The 19,734-nt window shown below is 46.4% G+C and overlaps 1 protein-coding gene across 1 annotated transcript; it reads right to left on the bottom strand.

Moving 5' to 3' along the window:
- Positions 1-3,307: 3,307 nt before the first annotated feature.
- LOC147958530 (uncharacterized) lies at positions 3,308-4,270 on the bottom strand. The gene is made up of 4 exons (XM_087532181.1): positions 4,211-4,270; positions 3,954-4,127; positions 3,521-3,871; positions 3,308-3,433 (listed from the first exon to the last, which is right to left on the bottom strand). The coding sequence occupies exons 1-4, from the start codon at positions 4,268-4,270 to the stop codon at positions 3,308-3,310; spliced, it is 711 nt and encodes a 236-aa protein (XP_087388307.1).
- Between the last annotated feature and the right edge of the window lie 15,464 nt (positions 4,271-19,734).

Genomic DNA, 19,734 nt, shown 5'->3' with positions numbered 1-19,734 from the left:
ACTGTAGAATCCATCGCCGCCTTCTTCCGCAGTCCCATTTTTAGGAGCAATCAATGCACCGATCTTGCCACACCCTTCTGTCGTCGACACCACCACAACGACAGACAACGCCAGCATCTTGCGCGTGCCCATCAAACGCTATCCAGCACGGAGACCTTGTTGCACCTTGCCGCCAAGACTCACTGGCGTCGATACTATAGATGACATGCCGCTCCACCTTGATCACCGCACTAGAACCATATGGAGACATGTGCCCAGCCACCAAGCCAACCACTTATCCGTCCAGCCAACAAACAACCCCAAAGATGATGCCCTCTCAGTGACAACCCAGGAACCTTGCCATCATCCAATCCTGAAAGCCTGAATCTGGAATTTCTCGGAAGTATACAAGGAACGTGAATTGCCCCACAACGCCTCCAACAATGGAACGACGCCCGCGGGTGCCACCTTTGACGGTTTTGGCTGAGATCGACCAAGTTTTCGCTCCCAAATTCACGCCCATCCCCACTAGATTGACCTCCTCCTTTATCCAGCACACCCTTGGGTGACGTCTGTTGCCAGAAAATCCGCACAACCGGAGCCACACTACCGCTCATAACTACTGCCCCACCTGGGTGAGCCATTGATGGCGGAGGGTCCCTCACCGCTGCGCCGTTGATGCTGGACGACGCTTAAGTCCAGGAAACCCGTGCGGATCTCCACCGCAACCGCATTCCAGAGCCGAGGTGGAGGAAGGCCCCTCCACCGCCATCATCCCCTACCTAGGCTTTACCCATGGAGCTCCGGCGACGGCAATGAGAGGGGTGGCGGTGGCTCGAAGCCCTAGTAAATGGTGGTACATGAAGAATTCATAAGTCTTAATACAACTTTGTAGTTTTTATGTGTATCAAAAGTAGGGAAAAAGGAAGAAGCTTATGGCACTGGTTGGCCTTCTGTTTGGCTATTCCACGGACAGCGCGGCACGGCGGCAGTGTCGGCCAGCGGCAGAGTCAGCCGGCGCCCATAGTTCCCGCCAGATCCAGCGAAAGAGAAAGTGGCGTCCTGCGGCGCGCGGGTGGAATCTAGGCAGGGAAAATGCGTTTCTCGCCTGACAGTGGTGGCCCATGCATCACTTTTCCTTCCGCCGGATCCCCCAAGTGCCCCCAGTGCGTTGGGTTCGGCCTGGCATCGCCGGGCCAAAAGATGGGCCGAACGGGCGGAATCCGATGTCCTGTGGGGCGACTGGGGTATTTTTTGGCGCCGGCAAAAAAATGGCATCTTGGGGACCTGTTGAGGGTGCCGCTGAATATCCTATTATTTTCTGGCTGCTGTCGCCTATCTGCGAAACGATCACGCCGTGGCCGAGGCGCCGATGCAATCCAAGCGATGGGAATCCCGTACGTTTTTTTAGACTCGCAAAGCTTTATAAAAGCGGCTGTTTCATCGTTCGATCGATCCACTTCGTGGAATTTCCTATTCGTCGCTCGCTGCGGCAAGATGTCGCGGGGTTCGCACAGGCGGTCGACCGATAGGTCGTATTGGGTCGGCCTGTTTAAGCGGTTTCAACGTTCCTGGTTTCGGTTACCTTCTAGAAGATTCCTGAACCGGATTTCTTTATGTTATATTTATCTTTTCGTTTTTCTTTTTTTCCTGTTTCTTTTTTCCTTTTTCTATTTGTTTTCTTTACTTATTTATTTTTTTGTTTCTTTTTTTCTCGCCAAATTTCTTTTCTTTTCATTTTCATTTTTCTTTCTCAGATTTCTTTCTCTTTTTTCAAAAAGTATTCACATTTTAAAAATTTTGTTCATTTTCAAAAAAAAAACGTTCGTGTTTTCAAATTTTGTTCATAAATTTCAAAATTTGTTCGCTTCATTTCAAAAAATGTTCAACTTTTTAAATTTGGTTCGCAAACCAAAAAATATTTCTTTTCCAAAAAGTTCTCATTTTTAAAAATTTGTTTGGAAATTCCAAAATGCTTCCATTATTAAATTTGGTTCATCAATTAAATAATGTATGTGAATTTCAAATAAATTTTTCTAGTTTTGAAATTTTCTTCACAAATATAAAAATGTTCTAGAAGTTCAAAAACTATTCTCTTTTTGCATATTCATTAAAAAATTCAAAACATGTTTTTTTTATTTTCAAAATTTGTTCACATATTTAAAAAAGTCATGTCTAAATTTTTGTTCAAAAATTCAAAAAAATGTTCACATGTTTCATTTTTGTTCAAAAATTCTAAAATATTTCAGAATTTCAAAATATGCTGCTGTTTTCCAAATTGGTTCACATATTCTAAAAGTACTACAGTTTTCAAATTTTGTCCACACATACTCTCAAAAAATGTTCATAAATTATTCGGAATGTTTTGGTTCAAATTTTTTACAACTTTTCAAAAACAAATCAGAATTTCAAAAAATGTTTACATTTTTAAAAAATTGTTACTCCCTCCTTCCATCTATATAGGGCCTAATGCGATTTTCGAGGCTAACTTTGACCAAGTGTTAGAGCAATAATATATGACATGCAAGCTACACAAAGTATACCGTCAAATCGGCACGTGAAAGGAGCTTCCAGTGATATAATTTTCACATTATATATCTCATGTATTATTAATCTCTACTATTAAAGGAGAATCAAACGATGGTTCGACCACCTCCTCACCTCCCTTCGTTCCACCAGCGTCCCCCTGGATTCCCATTTCCCGATCAAAAGAAAAAGGAAAACAACCTCCCTAAAAATAACACCCACGACCAGGCACCCACGTCCCCAACTCTCCTCACCAAACTACCCCATCACTACCGGACTCACGGTCTATGCCTACGGCCCAGGGCCGTCGGCATAGGTCCTTTGTCGTCGGCATAGATCTATGCCTACGGCTGCCGTCGGCATAGACCCGTCGGCGTAGATCACGTCAGCGTAGTCTTGTCACACCGTCGGCGTAGTATAGCCGTCGGCATAGGGGCCTATGCCGACGGCCTGGCTTCAGCCGTCGGCATAGTTTAGCCGTCGGCACTGTTTTTCGTCTGACGGCAACGGACGGCGCCGTCAAAAGCGCCAACGAATCATGGAATGCCACGTGGCACGAATCGTCAAAAGCGCCGATGAGCGAGAACTAGTTTGTCAGTAGTTAGGCAAATGTACTAACCGGACTATTACTGCCTAGTGCCACCCATTCATCAAATGTGGGCATGTGTGGGGGTTCTCCCGCAGGTGGTGGTGGGGGTCCCATTTGTGATGGATCCGTGCGGTTACTCCAAGACGCCAACATAGCCTGGATGTTAGTTAAACAAGCAAACTAGAAGGTCAGAAGGAATGAAAGTGCAAAAATTTAGCTTGGTTTTAAGAGGGCAAAACTAACCGCCATCATCTGACGGTTGTAATCATCATTTGCCTTCACTCGTTGCAAGTACTCTCGCACCTCGAGATTCCTATGCTCGACAAAGGCCTTATATGCCTACATAATTTAGGTTGTTTCTAAGTGAGCAATGCTGAAAATAAACTGAGAATGCTAGAGAGAAAAAGATAAAGGGGAAGTACTTACAGCATGCTGGCGGGCTAAGGGAGTCTGTGAACGCCCCGTACTCTCTAACTGGCTCGGGTTGGTAGATCGAAGCCGTGTGTACGAGATCGAAGGAGTGATCAAGCCATCGAAACACGGATACCGGCCATGTGACTTCCCCTGGATGGCCACCACCGCCGTGTCGTCGATCTGAGACTGGGCGACCTCAGGAACAGGAACATCCGGATGCAACGTCTGATAGTGCTGAGTGTAAGACTCCAGGTGCTCCTCGGTCTTGCCGTAGTACTGGCTCTCGCCCTCCTTGGGATGACTCCGCTCGCGGTCCAGCTTCCACGACTCAATGTCTGAGAGCGGCCTCTTCAACTTGTCCTCCTGCAACGTCAAACAGAAGTTAGCCATACATAAGAACATGACGGTAAAGAAGAACAAAAATGCATCATGCATATAGATATACCTTCATGGCCTTGAAGCCCAAGTGGTTCCTGTTTCCTTGGCCGTGTGTCCCTTCTTTTCCACGGTTAGCCCGGGCCTTGATGCTCTTGGCGGCAAACTCTGCATCATCGCTGAGCCACCTATCCACCAAACTCGCCCATCCGTCATGCCTTCCATAGCACCAACGAGGAACAACCTATGCAAATTTTGGAAGCATGACATGTGAGCACAAAACATATAGTTGACTGCTTGAAATAATGAAAAGTTAGTAATAGTTACCATCATGAACTGCTCCCTGTTCAAGGTAAGTCGTTGCTTCTGCGCTTGAGTTTTGGTCATCTTTTGTTGCATGTAGATGTGGTAGTACTGCGAGACGGCAACCCAGCGCACCTCGTACTACAACTGACGAGCTTTCTTCTTCGCAGCTGCAAGCAAGACTACGCCGGCTCTGGCCTTGTGCTCGTCAAGAACTCTATAGAGTTGCTGCAATCATGCATAAACTAGAAGAAAACAAGGCATGAGTTGACTGATTGAATGATAAACTCTGAACGAAACTGAAGACAAGTGATTCAGAAGAGAACTTACCCAAAATTTGGTGATCACGGCCTTAGCGGCCGTCCCGTACTCCGCGTTGCTGCAAGCCTCGTAGTGGGCCCAACTTGTGGCCAAAACCCGCAGCTGCGGGTCCCTGTCTGGCCGCGGGCAGAATAGGCCAGGCCAAAACTCCTTCAACAGGACAGTGATAAGGCCGTTCGGTTTACGACCCTTTCCACGAAGGATCCAGTTTCTGCAAAAGAATCAAAGGATTGCCATGTGTACAATAAGAAAATGTTGTCATGTGTTGAAAATATGATTGAGAGGCACTTACTCTGTCCTCGCAGGTTTAATGAGCCACTTGTGTGCCTCGATAGAAGGTCGTGTAGGTAGTCCGGCATTACCACGCAGCCACCCCTGCGGAGCACCAGGTGGCAAGTAACCCCACAACTCGGGATCAACCTCCCCTCCACCACCCTCCTCGCCCTCCTCCTCACCCTCCTCCTCGACCTCCTCCTCCTCGCCCTCCTCCTCCTCACCATCAGGAACATACTCCTCCTCCTCAGACTCAGAAGGTGCCTCTGTATAGGAGGGCATTGAAGAAGACCCTCCTATTTCGGACACTGCCCAGAGTTTTTTGCCCCGGCTGCCTCTCCCCCCACCGCCTCCTCCTCTAGGGGCTCTCCCCCCACCGCCTCCTCCTCTAGGGTCTCCTCCCCCGACCCCTCCACCTCCCTGTGAGGTGTCATCCTCGCGTAGTCGGGAGGGAACCTTGTGGGCTCGTCCACTCCGAGTAAGTCCTTTGAATTTACTGAGGAAACTACCGTCGCTGGACTTGCCCATGATTAGCAAACCTGCATTGAGAAGAGAATAAACAATTAGTAAGGATATCAAATAAACAAGCATACAGGAAAAACATTAATAACAGAAGAGCACATTAAGCATACTATTGTAATGATCATTAAAAGAACTTACATTTTCTAGAACCCATATGAATCATCACTATTGTAATCTATTTGTGGACCGATCTCATCATCACTATCACACATATCTTCTTCGTTGTCTGACGGAGGTGGAGGCTCTTCCTCATCGTCAGCGTCTTCATTTAACTTTTCAAGCATAATTATGTTTCTTTGATTCACAACTGCCTCACCATCAATCCGTGTGTCGTCGTCATTTGGGTCCAGGTCAACATAACCCAAGTCATCATCCTCGTTGTTTCCGACCACGTCATCATGTTCCTCTTGATAGAACACTCCCTCGTATGTCATGGGGTTTATGCTGTAGTAATCATCATCGTTCGGGTCCGGTAGCTTACCATGTGGCGACAGCTTGAACACAACTTCCCAACCCTTTAGGTACTCTTTCTGGCATGGGTAAGGCAGATAATATACTTGTGTGGCCCGGGTAGCGGCGATAAAAAGATCAGCTCCGGCATAGACGGTTGATGGTTTAACTTCAACTAGACCAACAGAAGGCGTATGTCTCCGACCCTTTTTGGGGTCGAACCATCGGCATTTGAACATAGTGAGACTTAGGTGTTCGCGGCCACGTTTGAATGTAAGCTCGTATATTTTTCCTACCCTTCCGTAGTAATCTACTTTATTATCTCCTTTAGTGAAGACTCCAGTATTTATGGTTTTGGGATCACGCCGACTGTTCTGGTGCTCCTCTGTATGGAAGCGATACCCATTCACATCATACTTTTGGCATGTCAAGACGGCAGGGTCAAAACCCATGGAAACCCATCTCAATTATTCATCCATTGATTCGGTCGGATCATTTCCCTACAAGTTTAATTGAAATTATAGGGTGCATGAGTTTAATTGAAATTATAGGGTGCATGAGTTTAATTGAAATAGGTAATAGTGAAGTGTGAAAAATTACTTTCTCCATGAACCACGCAACGAAATTTTTCCTTCCATCAGCACCCTTTCGGAGAAGAGCAAGTGCCTCCGCTTCAGTCGGAGGCAGCATTCCTGTCCACTCTTCTTCAACGAATCGACTACAATAAGAAAAGTGGTATAAGAACTACGCAAAGTGAACATAATGAATTGACTAAAAGAATGGTGCAAAGGTATTACCTCATCCACTCATCCTCAACTTCCTTGATGTTGTGCAAGATATAGAACATGACATCCTCCCACTCATCTCGTGGCATGAAATAAGGTGTCGAGCATCCAGCCCTGCCACCTTGCCCGATGAATAGAGGAAACTTTAGTTTATACTTGGGTTCGTCTGTATTGTATCAAGACACCTTATTGTGAAACGTGGGAACATGGTCCGGATAGTAGGCTGTCCTGAGGTCTGCCACCTCCTCTAGGATAACTGCCTCAGCCTATGGAAGCTTCAATCTTAGCTTTGTTTCCACATTTCTATCTCAGATGCTTGTTCTGTCTCTCATGGTCGTACTGCCAAAGATTCTGCACAGGGCCCCCAACAATACCTCGTTCGCGAGGTGCAAAATGAGATGTATCATCGGAGTAAAGAAGCCTGGCGGGAAGATCTTCTCTAGCTTGCATATCAACTCCGGCGCATTCTTATGCATTTATTTTATCTTCTCAGGACATACTTCTTTAGCACAAAGCGTGCGAAAGAAATGGCTTAACTCCGCAAGCACACGCCAGACACGCTCGGGAACATAGCCCCGAACCATCACCGGCATAATCCGCTCAATCCATACATGATAGTCATGACTCTTGAGCCCGGTCACTCTGCCCGTTGAAAGATTGACCCCCTTACTTATATTCGACGCATAACCATCAGTGAACTTCACGACGTGTTTCAGCCACTTGAATGCCTCCATCTTATGATCCTTTTTAAGTACGAAGTCGGCATCTGGCTTGAACCAAGATTTTCGACTGCCTATGGGAGGCTGCATGTGTAGACGTGGTCTATCACAAATATTCTGTTGATTGACTCTAGCATTAACATTATCCTTTGTCTTATCAGGAATGTTGAGGATCGTGTGAAAAAGGGACTCTGTGACATTCTTTTCGGTGTGCATCACGTCGATGTTGTATGGAAGTTTGAGGTCCTTAAAATAGGGAAGCTGCGTGAAGGGGGTAATGTGAGTCCAGTTGTGTGTCTCACCATATCCTTCAAAACATTTTTTTCCTTTACCTTTTCCTTTGCCCTCGCCCTCGTCTTCGCCTGTGGCTTTTCCTTTGCCTTTGCCTTTGCCTTTCCCTTCACTGGCAGGCTTAAGAGCTTTCAGCTGAGCAAGCACATCCGCACCACAAAAAGTTGGAATCTCATTTACTTCATGGACAACTTTGCCTTTTGTGAAGTTCTTCTTGTCTTCCCTATCAGGATGGTCTGGAGGGAGGAACTGTCGATGCAGGTTAAAGGCAACATACTTGCCACCCTTCTTCAGCCAAATGAAAATCAAGGCCTGCATGCACACTGGGCAAGGCATCTTTCCACTTGTACACCATCTGCAGAACAGGGCATAGCCGGGAAAGTCATGCATGCAATATTGTAGCCAAACTTTCATCAAGAAATTTTTCTGCAGATGTCGGTCGTATGTCAACCTCGGGAAGTACCAAGAATGGTGCAAATCATCCACCAACGGCTGCATAAACACACTCAAATTCTTCCCCGGATATTCAGGCCCCGGAATTATAAGCGACAGGAACATGGTCTTGCGTTGCATTATGGCGCCGGGAGGGAGATTGAGTGGAATAACAAATACGGGCCAGTAGCTGTATGGATTAGACGATATACCATATGGATTGAACCCATCACCTGTTATAGCAATTCTGACATTCCCAGCATCGGCTGCTTCCTCCGGGTACTCTATATCGAATGAGTTCCATGCTTCACCTTATGATGGATGTACAATTTTTTTGGATTGTACCTTTTCCCTTCCTTGTGCCACTTCATCATTTTGGCAGACTCCTCGGTGATGAAAAGGCGCTGCAGTCTTTTTACAAAATTAAGATACCGAAGAACCTTCACAGGGATTTTTAGCTGCTACTTCTGACCGTGCTTATCGACCACCTCAATATACCGAGAGGAACCGCACTTCCTACAGTACTTGTCATCCGCATACTCATGCCTAAACAAAAGGCAATTCTTTGGACAAACATGTATTTTCTCATAGTCCATGGAGAGCGCCTTCATGATTTTCTTCGTAGCATACATGGTTTTCGGCAGTTCATGGCCCTTAGGGAGGCTGTTAGCCCATACTCTCAGAAATGCTTCGAAGCAACCTCGGCTACAGCCGTACTCAGCCTTGACTGCCATCAGTTGCGAGATGGCATCCAGCACAGACAACTTGGCACCCTTATAGAGAGGTTTCTTTGATGAGGCCAAGATTTCCAGGAAGGCCTTTGCGGTTTCCTCCGGCTCCTCCGGTTCATTCGCTGAATGTGACAGAGGTGTCGGCTGTGCAGCAAAGACATCATCTAGCATGTCTCTAACCCCATCGTCCTCATAACCAACGATGCATTGTCGTATCACATCCTCTCTACCACGGTCCCGCTGGGCAAAGTTTATCGGCATATTAAAGTTGGGCATAAATCCGTGTGTGTGAAGGTGCTTAGTCATCTCACTCTTATCTCTGCGGATACATCTCTTACATTTGGCACACGGGAATTCTGGCACCATCCTCATTGGACTATGGAATATCTCTTTCAAAAACACATCAGTTTTCTCGACCCACTCTGTTGTTACTTGATTCCGACAGAAAAACCCACTATACATCCACTGATTATCTACCATCTCTGCTTTATTGGAAGCCACATAACAAAATTAAGGATTCATTTAAATTACTCACATCAATATTTTATTTTTTACAAGGTTGACGAGAAACGACATTTAATCCACCTACATGTCTAATAGGTAAAGATGGGTCCTAATCCCACCCGAGAATGTGTAGATTGAGTACGTTGTCCATGCTCTACCCCATTCCGAGACAAAATTTCGGTAGCACCTCCCCGCTGTTCTCCAAATACACGTCTCGGCAAAATGCCAAGAGAATGTGCATCCGGAGAACAACAGGGAGGCGTCGCCGAAATCCTGTCTCGGAATGGGGTAGAGCATGGAAAGCGCTGGACAATCCGAAAGAGCTGCGGTGATAAATATGCAATTGAATGAATATTTATTGATGCAACCCTTTCGGACGGGAGACCTAGGTTACGCGACTTGATGTGAAAATTTAATCTAGTGACATGGAAAAAAAAGTGGACGAGGTCATGGAATTGTTGCTCACCCTCCGATGTAGTCGATAAAAGGAGAGGGACGATCGTGGACTAACACCTCCAACGTCGATAATCACTCCAAGAAGATGGAACACCACAAATCCTGTTAATTACACCGAGTGAAAAAAAATTGGTCATCACCTCACATTAAGCACTGATACTTTTAACTATGAAAAAAAATCATGTTTCATCAAGTGTCAAATTTTGTCCTTCAATTTTTTTAGCAAGGTCATCATGATTAAATAACCACTCATCATATCATAATTTTGCAGCACATCTCACATAGCTACTTAACATTAAGCATTGACCCCCTTACTATGAAAAAAATCATATTTTTGTTGGGGATCGTAGCAGAAATACAAAAGTTTCTACGCATCACCAAGATCAATCTATGGAGTCATCTAGCAACGAGAGAGAGGGAGTGCATCTTCATACCCTTGAAGATCGCTAAGCGGAAGCGTTCAAGAGAACAGGGTTGATGGACTCGTACTCGTCGTGATCCAAATCACCGATGATCCCAGCGCCGAACGGACGACACCTCCGCGTTGAACACACGTACGAAGCGGAGACGTCTCCTCCTTCTTGATCCAGCAAGGGGGAAGGAGAAGTTCAAGGAGATCCAGCAGCACAACGGCGTGGTGGTGGAAGTAGCGGGATCCTGACAGGGCTTCGCCAAGCGCAAGCGGGGAGGAAGAGGTGTCACGGGAGGGAGGGAGGCACCAGGGCTTCAGGTGCGGCTGCCCTCCCTCCCCTCCACTATATATAGGGGCCTAGGGGCGCACCGGTCCCTTGTAGATCCCATTTAGGGAGGGGCGGCAGCCCTAGGGGTGGCTTGGCCTCCAAGCCAAGTGGAGGCGCCCCCACCCCTTAGGGTTTCCAACCCTGGGCGCATGGGAGGCCCAAGGGGGGGCGCACCAGCCCACCAGGGGCTGGGTCCCACGCCCCTTCAGCCCATGGGGCCCTCTAGGATAGGTGGCCCCACCCGGTGGACCCCCGGGACCCTTCCGGTGGTCCCGGCACAATACTGATGACCCCGAAACTCTCCCGGTTGCCGCAACAGGACTTGCTATATATAAATTTACCTCCGGACCATTCCGGAACTCCTCGTGATGTCCGGGATATCATCCGGGACTCCGAACAACTTTCGGTTAACCGCATACTAATATCTCTACAACTCTAGCATCACCGAACCTTAAGTGTGTAGACCCTACGGGTTTGGGAGACATGTAGACATGACCGAGACAACTCTCCGGTCAATAACCAACAGCGGGATCTGGATACCCATGTTGGCTCCCACATGCTCCACGATGATCTCATCGGATGTACCACGATGTCGAGGATTCAATCAATCCCGTATACAATTGCCTTTGTCTATCGGTACGATACTTGCCCGAGATTCGATCGTCGGTATCCCTATACCTCATTCAATCTCATTACCGGCAAGTCTCTTTACTCGTTCCGTAACACATCATCCCGTGATCAACTCCTTGGTCACATTGTGCACATTATGATGATGTCCTACCGAGTGGGCCCAGAGATATATACCTCTCTGTTTACACGGAGTGACAAATCCCAGTCTCGATTCGTGCCAACCCAACAGACACATTCGGAGATACCCGTAGTGCACCTTTATAGCCAACCAGTTACGTTGTGACGTTTGGTACACCCAAAGCATTCCTACAGTATCCGGGAGTTGCACAATCTCATGGTCTAAGGAAATAATACTTGACATTAGAAAAGCTTCAGCATACGAACTACATGATCTTGTGCTAGGCTTAGGATTGGGTCTTGTCCATCACATCATTCTCCTAATGATGTGATCCCGTTATCAACGACATCCAATGTCCATGGTCAGGAAACCGTAACCATCTATTGATCAACGAGCTAGTCAACTAGAGGCTTACTAGGGACATGGTGTTGTCTATGTATCCACACATGTATCTGAGTTTCCTATCAATACAATTCTAGCATGGATAATAAACGATTATCATGAACAAGGAAATATAATAATAACTAATTTATTATTGCCTCTAGGGCATATTTCCAACAGTCTCCCACTTGCACTAGAGTCAATAATCTAGTTCACATCACTATGTGATTGTAATGAATTCAACACCCATGGGGTTTGTTCATATCTTGCTTGTGAGAGAGGTTTATCAGTTAATGGGTCTGAACCTTTCAGATCCATGTGTGCTTTACAAATCTCTATGTCATCTTGTAGATGTAGCTACCACGCGCTACTTGGAGCTATTCCAAATAACTGCTCTACTATACGAATTCGGTTTACTCCTCAGAGTCATCCGGATTAGTGTCAAAGTTTGCATCGACGTAACCCTTTACGACGAACTCTTATACCACCTCCATAATCGAGAAAATTCCTTAGTCCACTTGTTACTACGGATAAGTTCGACCGTTGTCATGTGATCCATTCCTGGATCACTCTTGTACCCCTTGACTAACTCATGGCAAGGCACACTTCAGGTGTGGTACACAACATAGCATACAATAGAGCCTACGTCTAAAGCATAGGGGACAACCTTCGTCCTTTCTCTCTCTTCTGCCGTGGTCAGGTATTGAGTCTTACTCAATACTCACACCTTGTAACACAGCCAAGAACTCCTTCTTTGCTGATCTATTTTGAACTCCTTCAAAATCTTGTCACGGTATGTATTCATTTGAAAGTACTATTAAGCGTTTTTTGATCTATCCTTATAGATCTTGATGCTCAATGTTCAAGTAGCTTAATCCAGGTTTTCCATCGAAAAACACTTTTCAAATAACCTTGCATGCTTTCCAGAAATTCTACATCATTTTTGATCAACAATATGTTAACAACGTATACTCATCAAAAATTCTATAGTGCTCCCACTCACTCCTTTGGAAATACAAGTTTCTCATAAACTTTGTATAAACCCAAATTCTTTGATCATCTCATCAAAGCGTACATTCCAATTCCGAGATGCTTACTCTAGTCCTTAGAAGGATTGCTGGAGCTTTGCATACTTGTCAGCATCTTTCAGGATTGACAAAACCTTCTGGTTGTATCACATACAACATTTCCTCAAGAAAAAACGTCGAGGAAACAATGTTTTGACATCCTTTCTGCAAGATTTCATAAATAATGCAGTAACTTCTAACATAATTCCAACAGACTCTTAGCATCGCTACGAGTGAGAAAGTCTCATCGTAGTCAACTCCTTGAACTTGTCAGGAAACATCTTAACGACAAGTCAAGCTTTCTTAATGGTGACACTTACCATCATTGTCTGTCTTCCTTTTAAAATCCATCTGCACCCAACAGCCTTACGACCATCAAGTAGTTCTTTCAAAGTCTATACTTTGTTTTATACATCGATCCTCTCTTGGATTTTATGGCCTCGAGCCATTCTTTGGAATCTGGGCCTACCATCACTTCTCCATAGCTCGTAGGTTCATTGTTGTTTAGCAACATGACTTCCAAGACAGGATTACGTACCACTCTGAAGTAGTATGCATCCATGGCGACCTATGAGGTTTGGTAGTGACTTGATCCGAAGTTTCATGATCACTATCATAAGCTTCCATTTCAATTGGTGTAGGTGCCACAGGAACAACTTCCTGTGCCCTGCTACACACTAGTTGAAGTGACGGTTCAATAACCTCATGAAGTCTCCACCATCCTCCCACTCAATTCTTTCGAGAGAAACTTTTCCTCGAGAAAGGACCCGTTTCTAGATACAATCACTTTTGCTTCCGGATCTGAAATAGGAGGTATACCCAACTATTTTTGGGTATTCTATGAAGATGCATTTATCCGCTTTGGGTTCGAGCTTATCAGGCTGAAACTTTTTCACATAAGCATCGCAGCCCCAAACTTTTAAGAAACGACAGCTTAGGTTTCTCTAAACCATAGTTCATACGGTGTCGTCTCAACGAAATTGTGTGGTGCCCTATTTAAAGTGAGTGTGGTTGTCTCTAATGCCTAACCCATAAACGATAGTGGTAATTCGATAAGATACATCATGGTATGCACCATATCCAATAGGGTGCAGTCGTGATGTTCGGACACACCATCACACTATGGTGGTCCAGGCGGTATTAGTTGTGAAACAATTTCCACAATGTCTTAATTGTGTGCCAAACTCGTAACTCAGATATTCATCTCTATGATCATATCATAGACATTTTATCATCTTGTCACGACGATCTTCGACTTCACTCTGAAATTACTTAAACCTTTCAATAATTCAGACTTGTGTTTCATCAAGTAAATCTACTCAAATCATCTATGGAGTAAGAACATAACGATATCCACTGCGTGCCTCAGCACTTATTGGACTACACACATCAAAATGTATTACTTCCAACAAGTTGCTCTCTTGTTCCATCTTACTGAAAATGAGGCCTTTCAGTCATCTTGCCCATGTGGTATGATTTGCATGTCTCAGGTGATTCAAAATCAAGTGAGTCCAAACGATCCATCTGCATGGAGTTTCTTCATGCATATCTACCAATAGACATGGTTCGCATGTCTCAATCTTTTAAAAAACGAGTGAGACCAAAGATCCATCAACATGGAGCTGCTTCATGCGTTTTATACCAACATGACTCAAATGGCAGTGCCACAAGTATGTGGTACTATCATTACTATCTTATATCTTTTGGCATCAACATGTGTATCACTACGATCGAGATTCAATAAACCATTCATTTTAGGTGCAAGACCATTGAAGGTATTATTCAAATAAATAGAATAACCATTATTCTCTTTAAATGAATAACCGTATTGCGATAAACATAATCCAATCATGTCTATGCTCAACGCAAACACCAAATAACAATTATTTAGGTTTAACACCAATCTCGATGGTCGAGGGAGCATGCGATGCTTGATCACATCAACCTTGGAAACACTTCCAACACATATCGTCATCTCACCTTCAGCTAGTCTCTGTTTATTCCGTAGCCTTTTATTTCGAGTTACTAACACTTAGCAACTGAACCGGTATTTTAATACCCTGGAGCTACTAGGAGTACTAGTAAAGTATCATTAATATAACATATTTCCAAAATACTTCTGTCGACCTTGCCAGCCTTCTCATCTACCAAGTATCTAGGGTAGTTCTGCTTCAGTGACCGTTCCCTCATTACAGAAGCACTTAGTCTCGGGTTTGGTTCAACCTTGGGTTTCTTCACTAGAGCAGCAACTGATTTGCCATCTCATGAAGTATCCCTTCTTTCCCTTGCCCTTCTTGAAACTAGTGGTTTAACCATCAACAATTGATGCTCCTACTTGATTAGTACTTTCGCGGTGTCAAACATCGCGAGTTGCTCAAGGATCATCATGTCTATCCCTAATATGTTATAGTTCATCACAAAGCTCCAATAGCTTGGTGGCAGTGACTATGGAGAATCATCACTATTTCATCTGGAAGATTAACTCCCACTCGATTCAAGCGATTGTAGTACTCATACAATCTGAGCACATGTTCAACGATTGAGCTTTTCTCCCTTAGTTTGCAGGCTTAAGAAACTTGTCAGAGGTCTCATATCTCTTGACGTGGGCACTAGTCTGAAATCCCAATTTCAATCTTTGAAACATCTCATATGTTCTGCGACGTTTCAAAAAAATGTCTTTGGTACCACAATTCTAAACCGTTAGTGTTACACACTGAACTATCACGTAGTCATCAAAATGTGTATGTCAGATGTTTCCCAACATCTACAGACGACGCTCGAGGTTCAACGCACTGAGCGGTGCATTAAGGACATAGCCCTTCTGTGCAGCAACGAGGACAATCCTCAGTTCACGGACCCAGTCCGCATAATTGCTACTGTCAACTCTCAACTAAATTTTCTCTAGGAACATATCTAAAACAGTAGAACCAAAGCGTGAGCTACGACATAATTTGCAAAGACCTTTTGACTATGTTCATGATAATTAAGTTCATCTAATCAAATTATTCAATGAACTCCCACTTAGACAGACATCCCTCTAGTCATCTAAGTGATACATGATCCGAGTCAACTAGGCCGTGTCCGATCATCACGTGAGACGGACTAGTCATCATCGGTGAACATCTTCATGTTGATCATATCCACTATATGACTCATGTTCGACCTTTCGGTCTTCCGTGTTCCAAGGCCATGTCTGTACATGCTAGGCTCGTCAAGTCAACCTAAGTGTTTCGCATGTGTAAATCTGGCTTACACCCGTTGTATGCGAACGTTAGAATCTATCACACCCGATCATCACCTGGTGCTTCGAAACAACGAACCTTCGCAACGGTGCACAGTTAGGGGGAACACTTTTCTTGAAATTTCAGCGAGGGATCATCTTATTTATGCTACCGTCGTTTTAAGCAAATAAGATGTAAACATGACAAACATCACATGTAAATCATAAAGTGACATAATATGGCCAATATCACCTTGTGCCTTTTGATCTCCATCTTCGAGGCGCGGCATGATCACCTTCGTCACCGGCATGACACCATGATCTCCATCATCATGATCTCCATCATCGTGTCTTCATGAAGTTGCCTCGCCAACTATTACTTCTACTACTATGGCTAACAGTTAGCAATAAAGTAAAGTAATTACATGGCGTTTTCATTGACACGCAGGTCATAAATAAATTAAGACAACTCCTATGGCTCCTGCCGGTTGTCATACTCATCGACATGCAAGTCGTGATTCCTATTACAAGAACATGATCCGGGCCATATCACATCCTTTTGGCCATATCACATATATCATTCATCACATCCTTTTGGCCATATCACATCACATAGCATACCCTGCAAAAACATGTTAGACGTCCTCCAATTGTTGTTGCATGTTTTATGTGGCTACTATGGGTTTCTATCAAGAACGTTTCTTACCTACGCAAAACCACAATGGTGATATTCCAATTGCTATTTACCCTTCATAAGGACCCTTTTCATCGAATCCGATCCGACTAAAGTGGGAGAGACAGACACCCGCCAGCCACCTTATGCATCAAGTGCATGTCAGTCGGTGGAACCAGTCTCACGTAAGCACACGTGTAAGGTCGGTCCGGGCCGCTTCATCCCACAATGCCGCCAGATCAAAATAAGACTAGTAACGGTAAGCAAATTGAACAAATCATCGCCCACAACTGCTTTGTGTTCTACTCGTGAATAGAATCTACGCATAGACCTAGCTCATGATGCCACTGTTGGGGATCGTAGCAGAAATACAAAATTTTCTACGCATCACCAAGATGAATCTATGGAGTCATCTAGCAATGAGAGAGAGGGAGTGCATCTTCATACCCTTGAAGATCGCTAAGCGGAAGCGTTCAAGAGAACGGGGGTGATGGAGTCGTACTCGTCGTGATCCAAATCACCAATGATCCTAGCGCCGAAAGGACGGCACCTCCGCATTCAACACACCTACGGAGCGGAGACGTCTCCTCCTTCTTGATCCAGCAAGGGGGAAGGAGAATTTGAAGGAGATCCAGCAGCACCACGGCGTGGTGGTGGAAGTAGCGGGATCCCGACAGGGCTTCGCCAAGCGCAAGCGGGGAGGAAGAGGTGTCACGGGAGGGAGGGAGGCGCCAGGGCTTCAGGTGCGGCTGCCCTCCCTCCCCTCCACTATATATAGGGGACTAGGGGGCGCCAGCCCCTTATAGATCCCATTTAGGGAGGGGGGCGGCAGCCCTAGGGGTGGCTTGGCCTCCAAGCCAAGTGGAGGCGCCCCCACCCCTTAGGGTTTCCAACTCTAGGCGCATGGGAGGCCCAAGGGGGGGTGCACCAGCCCGCCAGGGGCTGGTTCCCACGCCCCTTCAGCCCATGGGGCCCTCCGGGATAGGTGGCCCCACCCGGTGGACCCCCGGGACCCTTCCGGTGGTCCTGGTACAATACCGATGACCCTGAAACTCTCCCGATGGCCGAAACTGGACTTCCTATATATAAATCTTTACCTCCTGACCATTCCGGAACTCCTCGTGATGTCCGGGACCTCATCTGGGACTCCGAACTACTTTTGGTTAACCGCATACTAATATCTCTACAACTCTAGCGTCACCGATCCTTAAGTGTGTAGACCCTACGGGTTCGCGAGACATGTAGACATGACCGAGACAACTCTCCGGTCAATAACCAATAGCGGGATCTGGATACCCATGTTGGCTCCCACATGCTCCATGATGATCTCATCGGATGAACCACGATGTCGAGGATTCAATCAATCCCGTATACAATTCCCTTTGTCTATCGGTACGATACTTGCCCAAGATTCGATCGTCGGTATCCCGATACCTCGTTCAATCTCGTTACCGGCAAGTCTCTATGATCGTTCCGTGAAACATCATCCCGTGATCAACTCCTTGGTCACATTGTGCACATTATGATGATGTCCTACCGATTGGGCCCAGAGATACCTCTCCATTTACACGGAGTGACAAATCCCAGTCTCGATTCGTGCCAACCCAACAGACACTTTCGGAGATACCCGTAGTGCACCTTTATAGCCACCCAGTTACGTTGTGACGTTTGGTACACCCAAAGCATTCCTACAGTATCCAGGAGTTGCACAATCTCATGGTCTAAGGAAATAATACTTGACATTAGGAAAGCTTCAGCATACGAACTGCACGATCTTGTGCTAGGCTTAGGATTGGGTCTTGTCCATCACATCATTCTCCTAATGATGTGAACCCCTTATCAACGACATCCAATGTCCATGGTCAGGAAACCGTAACCATCTATTGATCAACGAGCTAGTCAACTAGAGGCTTACTAGGGACATGGTGTTGTCTATGTATCCACACATGTATCTAAGTTTTCTATCAATACAATTCTAGCATGGATAATAAACGATTATCATGAACAAGGAAATATAATAATAACTAATTTATTATTGCCTCTAGGGCATATTTCCAACAATTTTGTGAAGTGTCAAATTTTGTCTGGTTCAATTTTTTCGACAGATCATCATGATATAAATAACCACTCATCTTATACCAATTTTGGAGCACATCTCAAATAACAAGATCGTCATGATAAAAATAATGCAACCTAACAACCTAACATCCTAACATCCAACATTCACCTATATATCATCCTAACAACCTAACATCTAACCTAACAATCTAACATCCAACATCCATCCATGCATTCATTCATCAATCCAACAGTAGCAAAAAATGCAAAAAAAAACGTAGCTCACCGAGATGGGCATGGCAGGGGGCGCAGCGGTCGAGGGGATGGTGAGGCAGGGGCGGTCGGGGACGGGAGGGACGCGGCCGGACGGAGCCGCGGCCGGCTGCAGGAGCTGCGCCCGGCTCAAGGAGCAGCGGCGGGGTCGGGAGAGGCCGGCGCAGCGGCGGGGTTGGGGGAGGCCGGGGCAGGGTGGGGTCGGAGGAGGCCGGGGCAGGGCGGGATCAGGGGAGGCCGGGGCGACAGCGGGTGGAGACGGCGGCGACGGCTGGTGTGGAGGCGGGGGCGGCGACGACGGGTGTGGAGGCGGGGGCGGCGACGCATGTGTGGAGGCGGGGGAGGGCGGCGGCAGGGGTGGGGTGTGCGGCGGCGGCAGGGGGCGTGGTGGAGTGGGTGGTGCGGCGGCGGCGCAGGTCGGGGTCGGGTGTTGCGGCGGCGGCGTAGGTCGGGTGGGGGAGAGAATGGGTGGACGGGGTCGCACCGCGAAGGGATAAGGCAAAGTATGCCGACGGCTAAGCCGTCGGCATAGGTGAGGACGCCACGTGGCACCTATGCCGACGGCTTAGACGTATGCATTTTTTTTAATTATCCACATCACCGATCCGCGTAGCCCCATCCGTGTAACCCCATCCGGGCTAAACCGACAGCTACATCCCCTCTGTGTAGAACCGACGCGTCCGTTTCCCCCCTCCAGGTGCCGGCGGTGGCACCGTCCGTGAGGGGGGCCACGTCCCAGAGACACGTGCCGCCTCTTCGGACATGCCACAACACCACCCCGCATGTATGAGGGGCCGGTGCGATGCTCCGGTGGCATTGCTACCCCCAGGGCCCCCGTCCCGCCTAACCCTGGAGCGGTTGACCACGAGATCTAGCCCTTTGACTTTCACGTACGGGCTTTGAA

Source organism: Triticum urartu, chromosome 7A (genome assembly GCF_056163025.1).
Source record: "Triticum urartu cultivar PI428250 chromosome 7A, HENAU_Tu73, whole genome shotgun sequence".
Taxonomy (NCBI): domain Eukaryota; kingdom Viridiplantae; phylum Streptophyta; class Magnoliopsida; order Poales; family Poaceae; genus Triticum; species Triticum urartu.
Note: the sequence above shows the minus strand (reverse complement) of the source record. Positions and strands in the feature narration are given on the sequence as shown.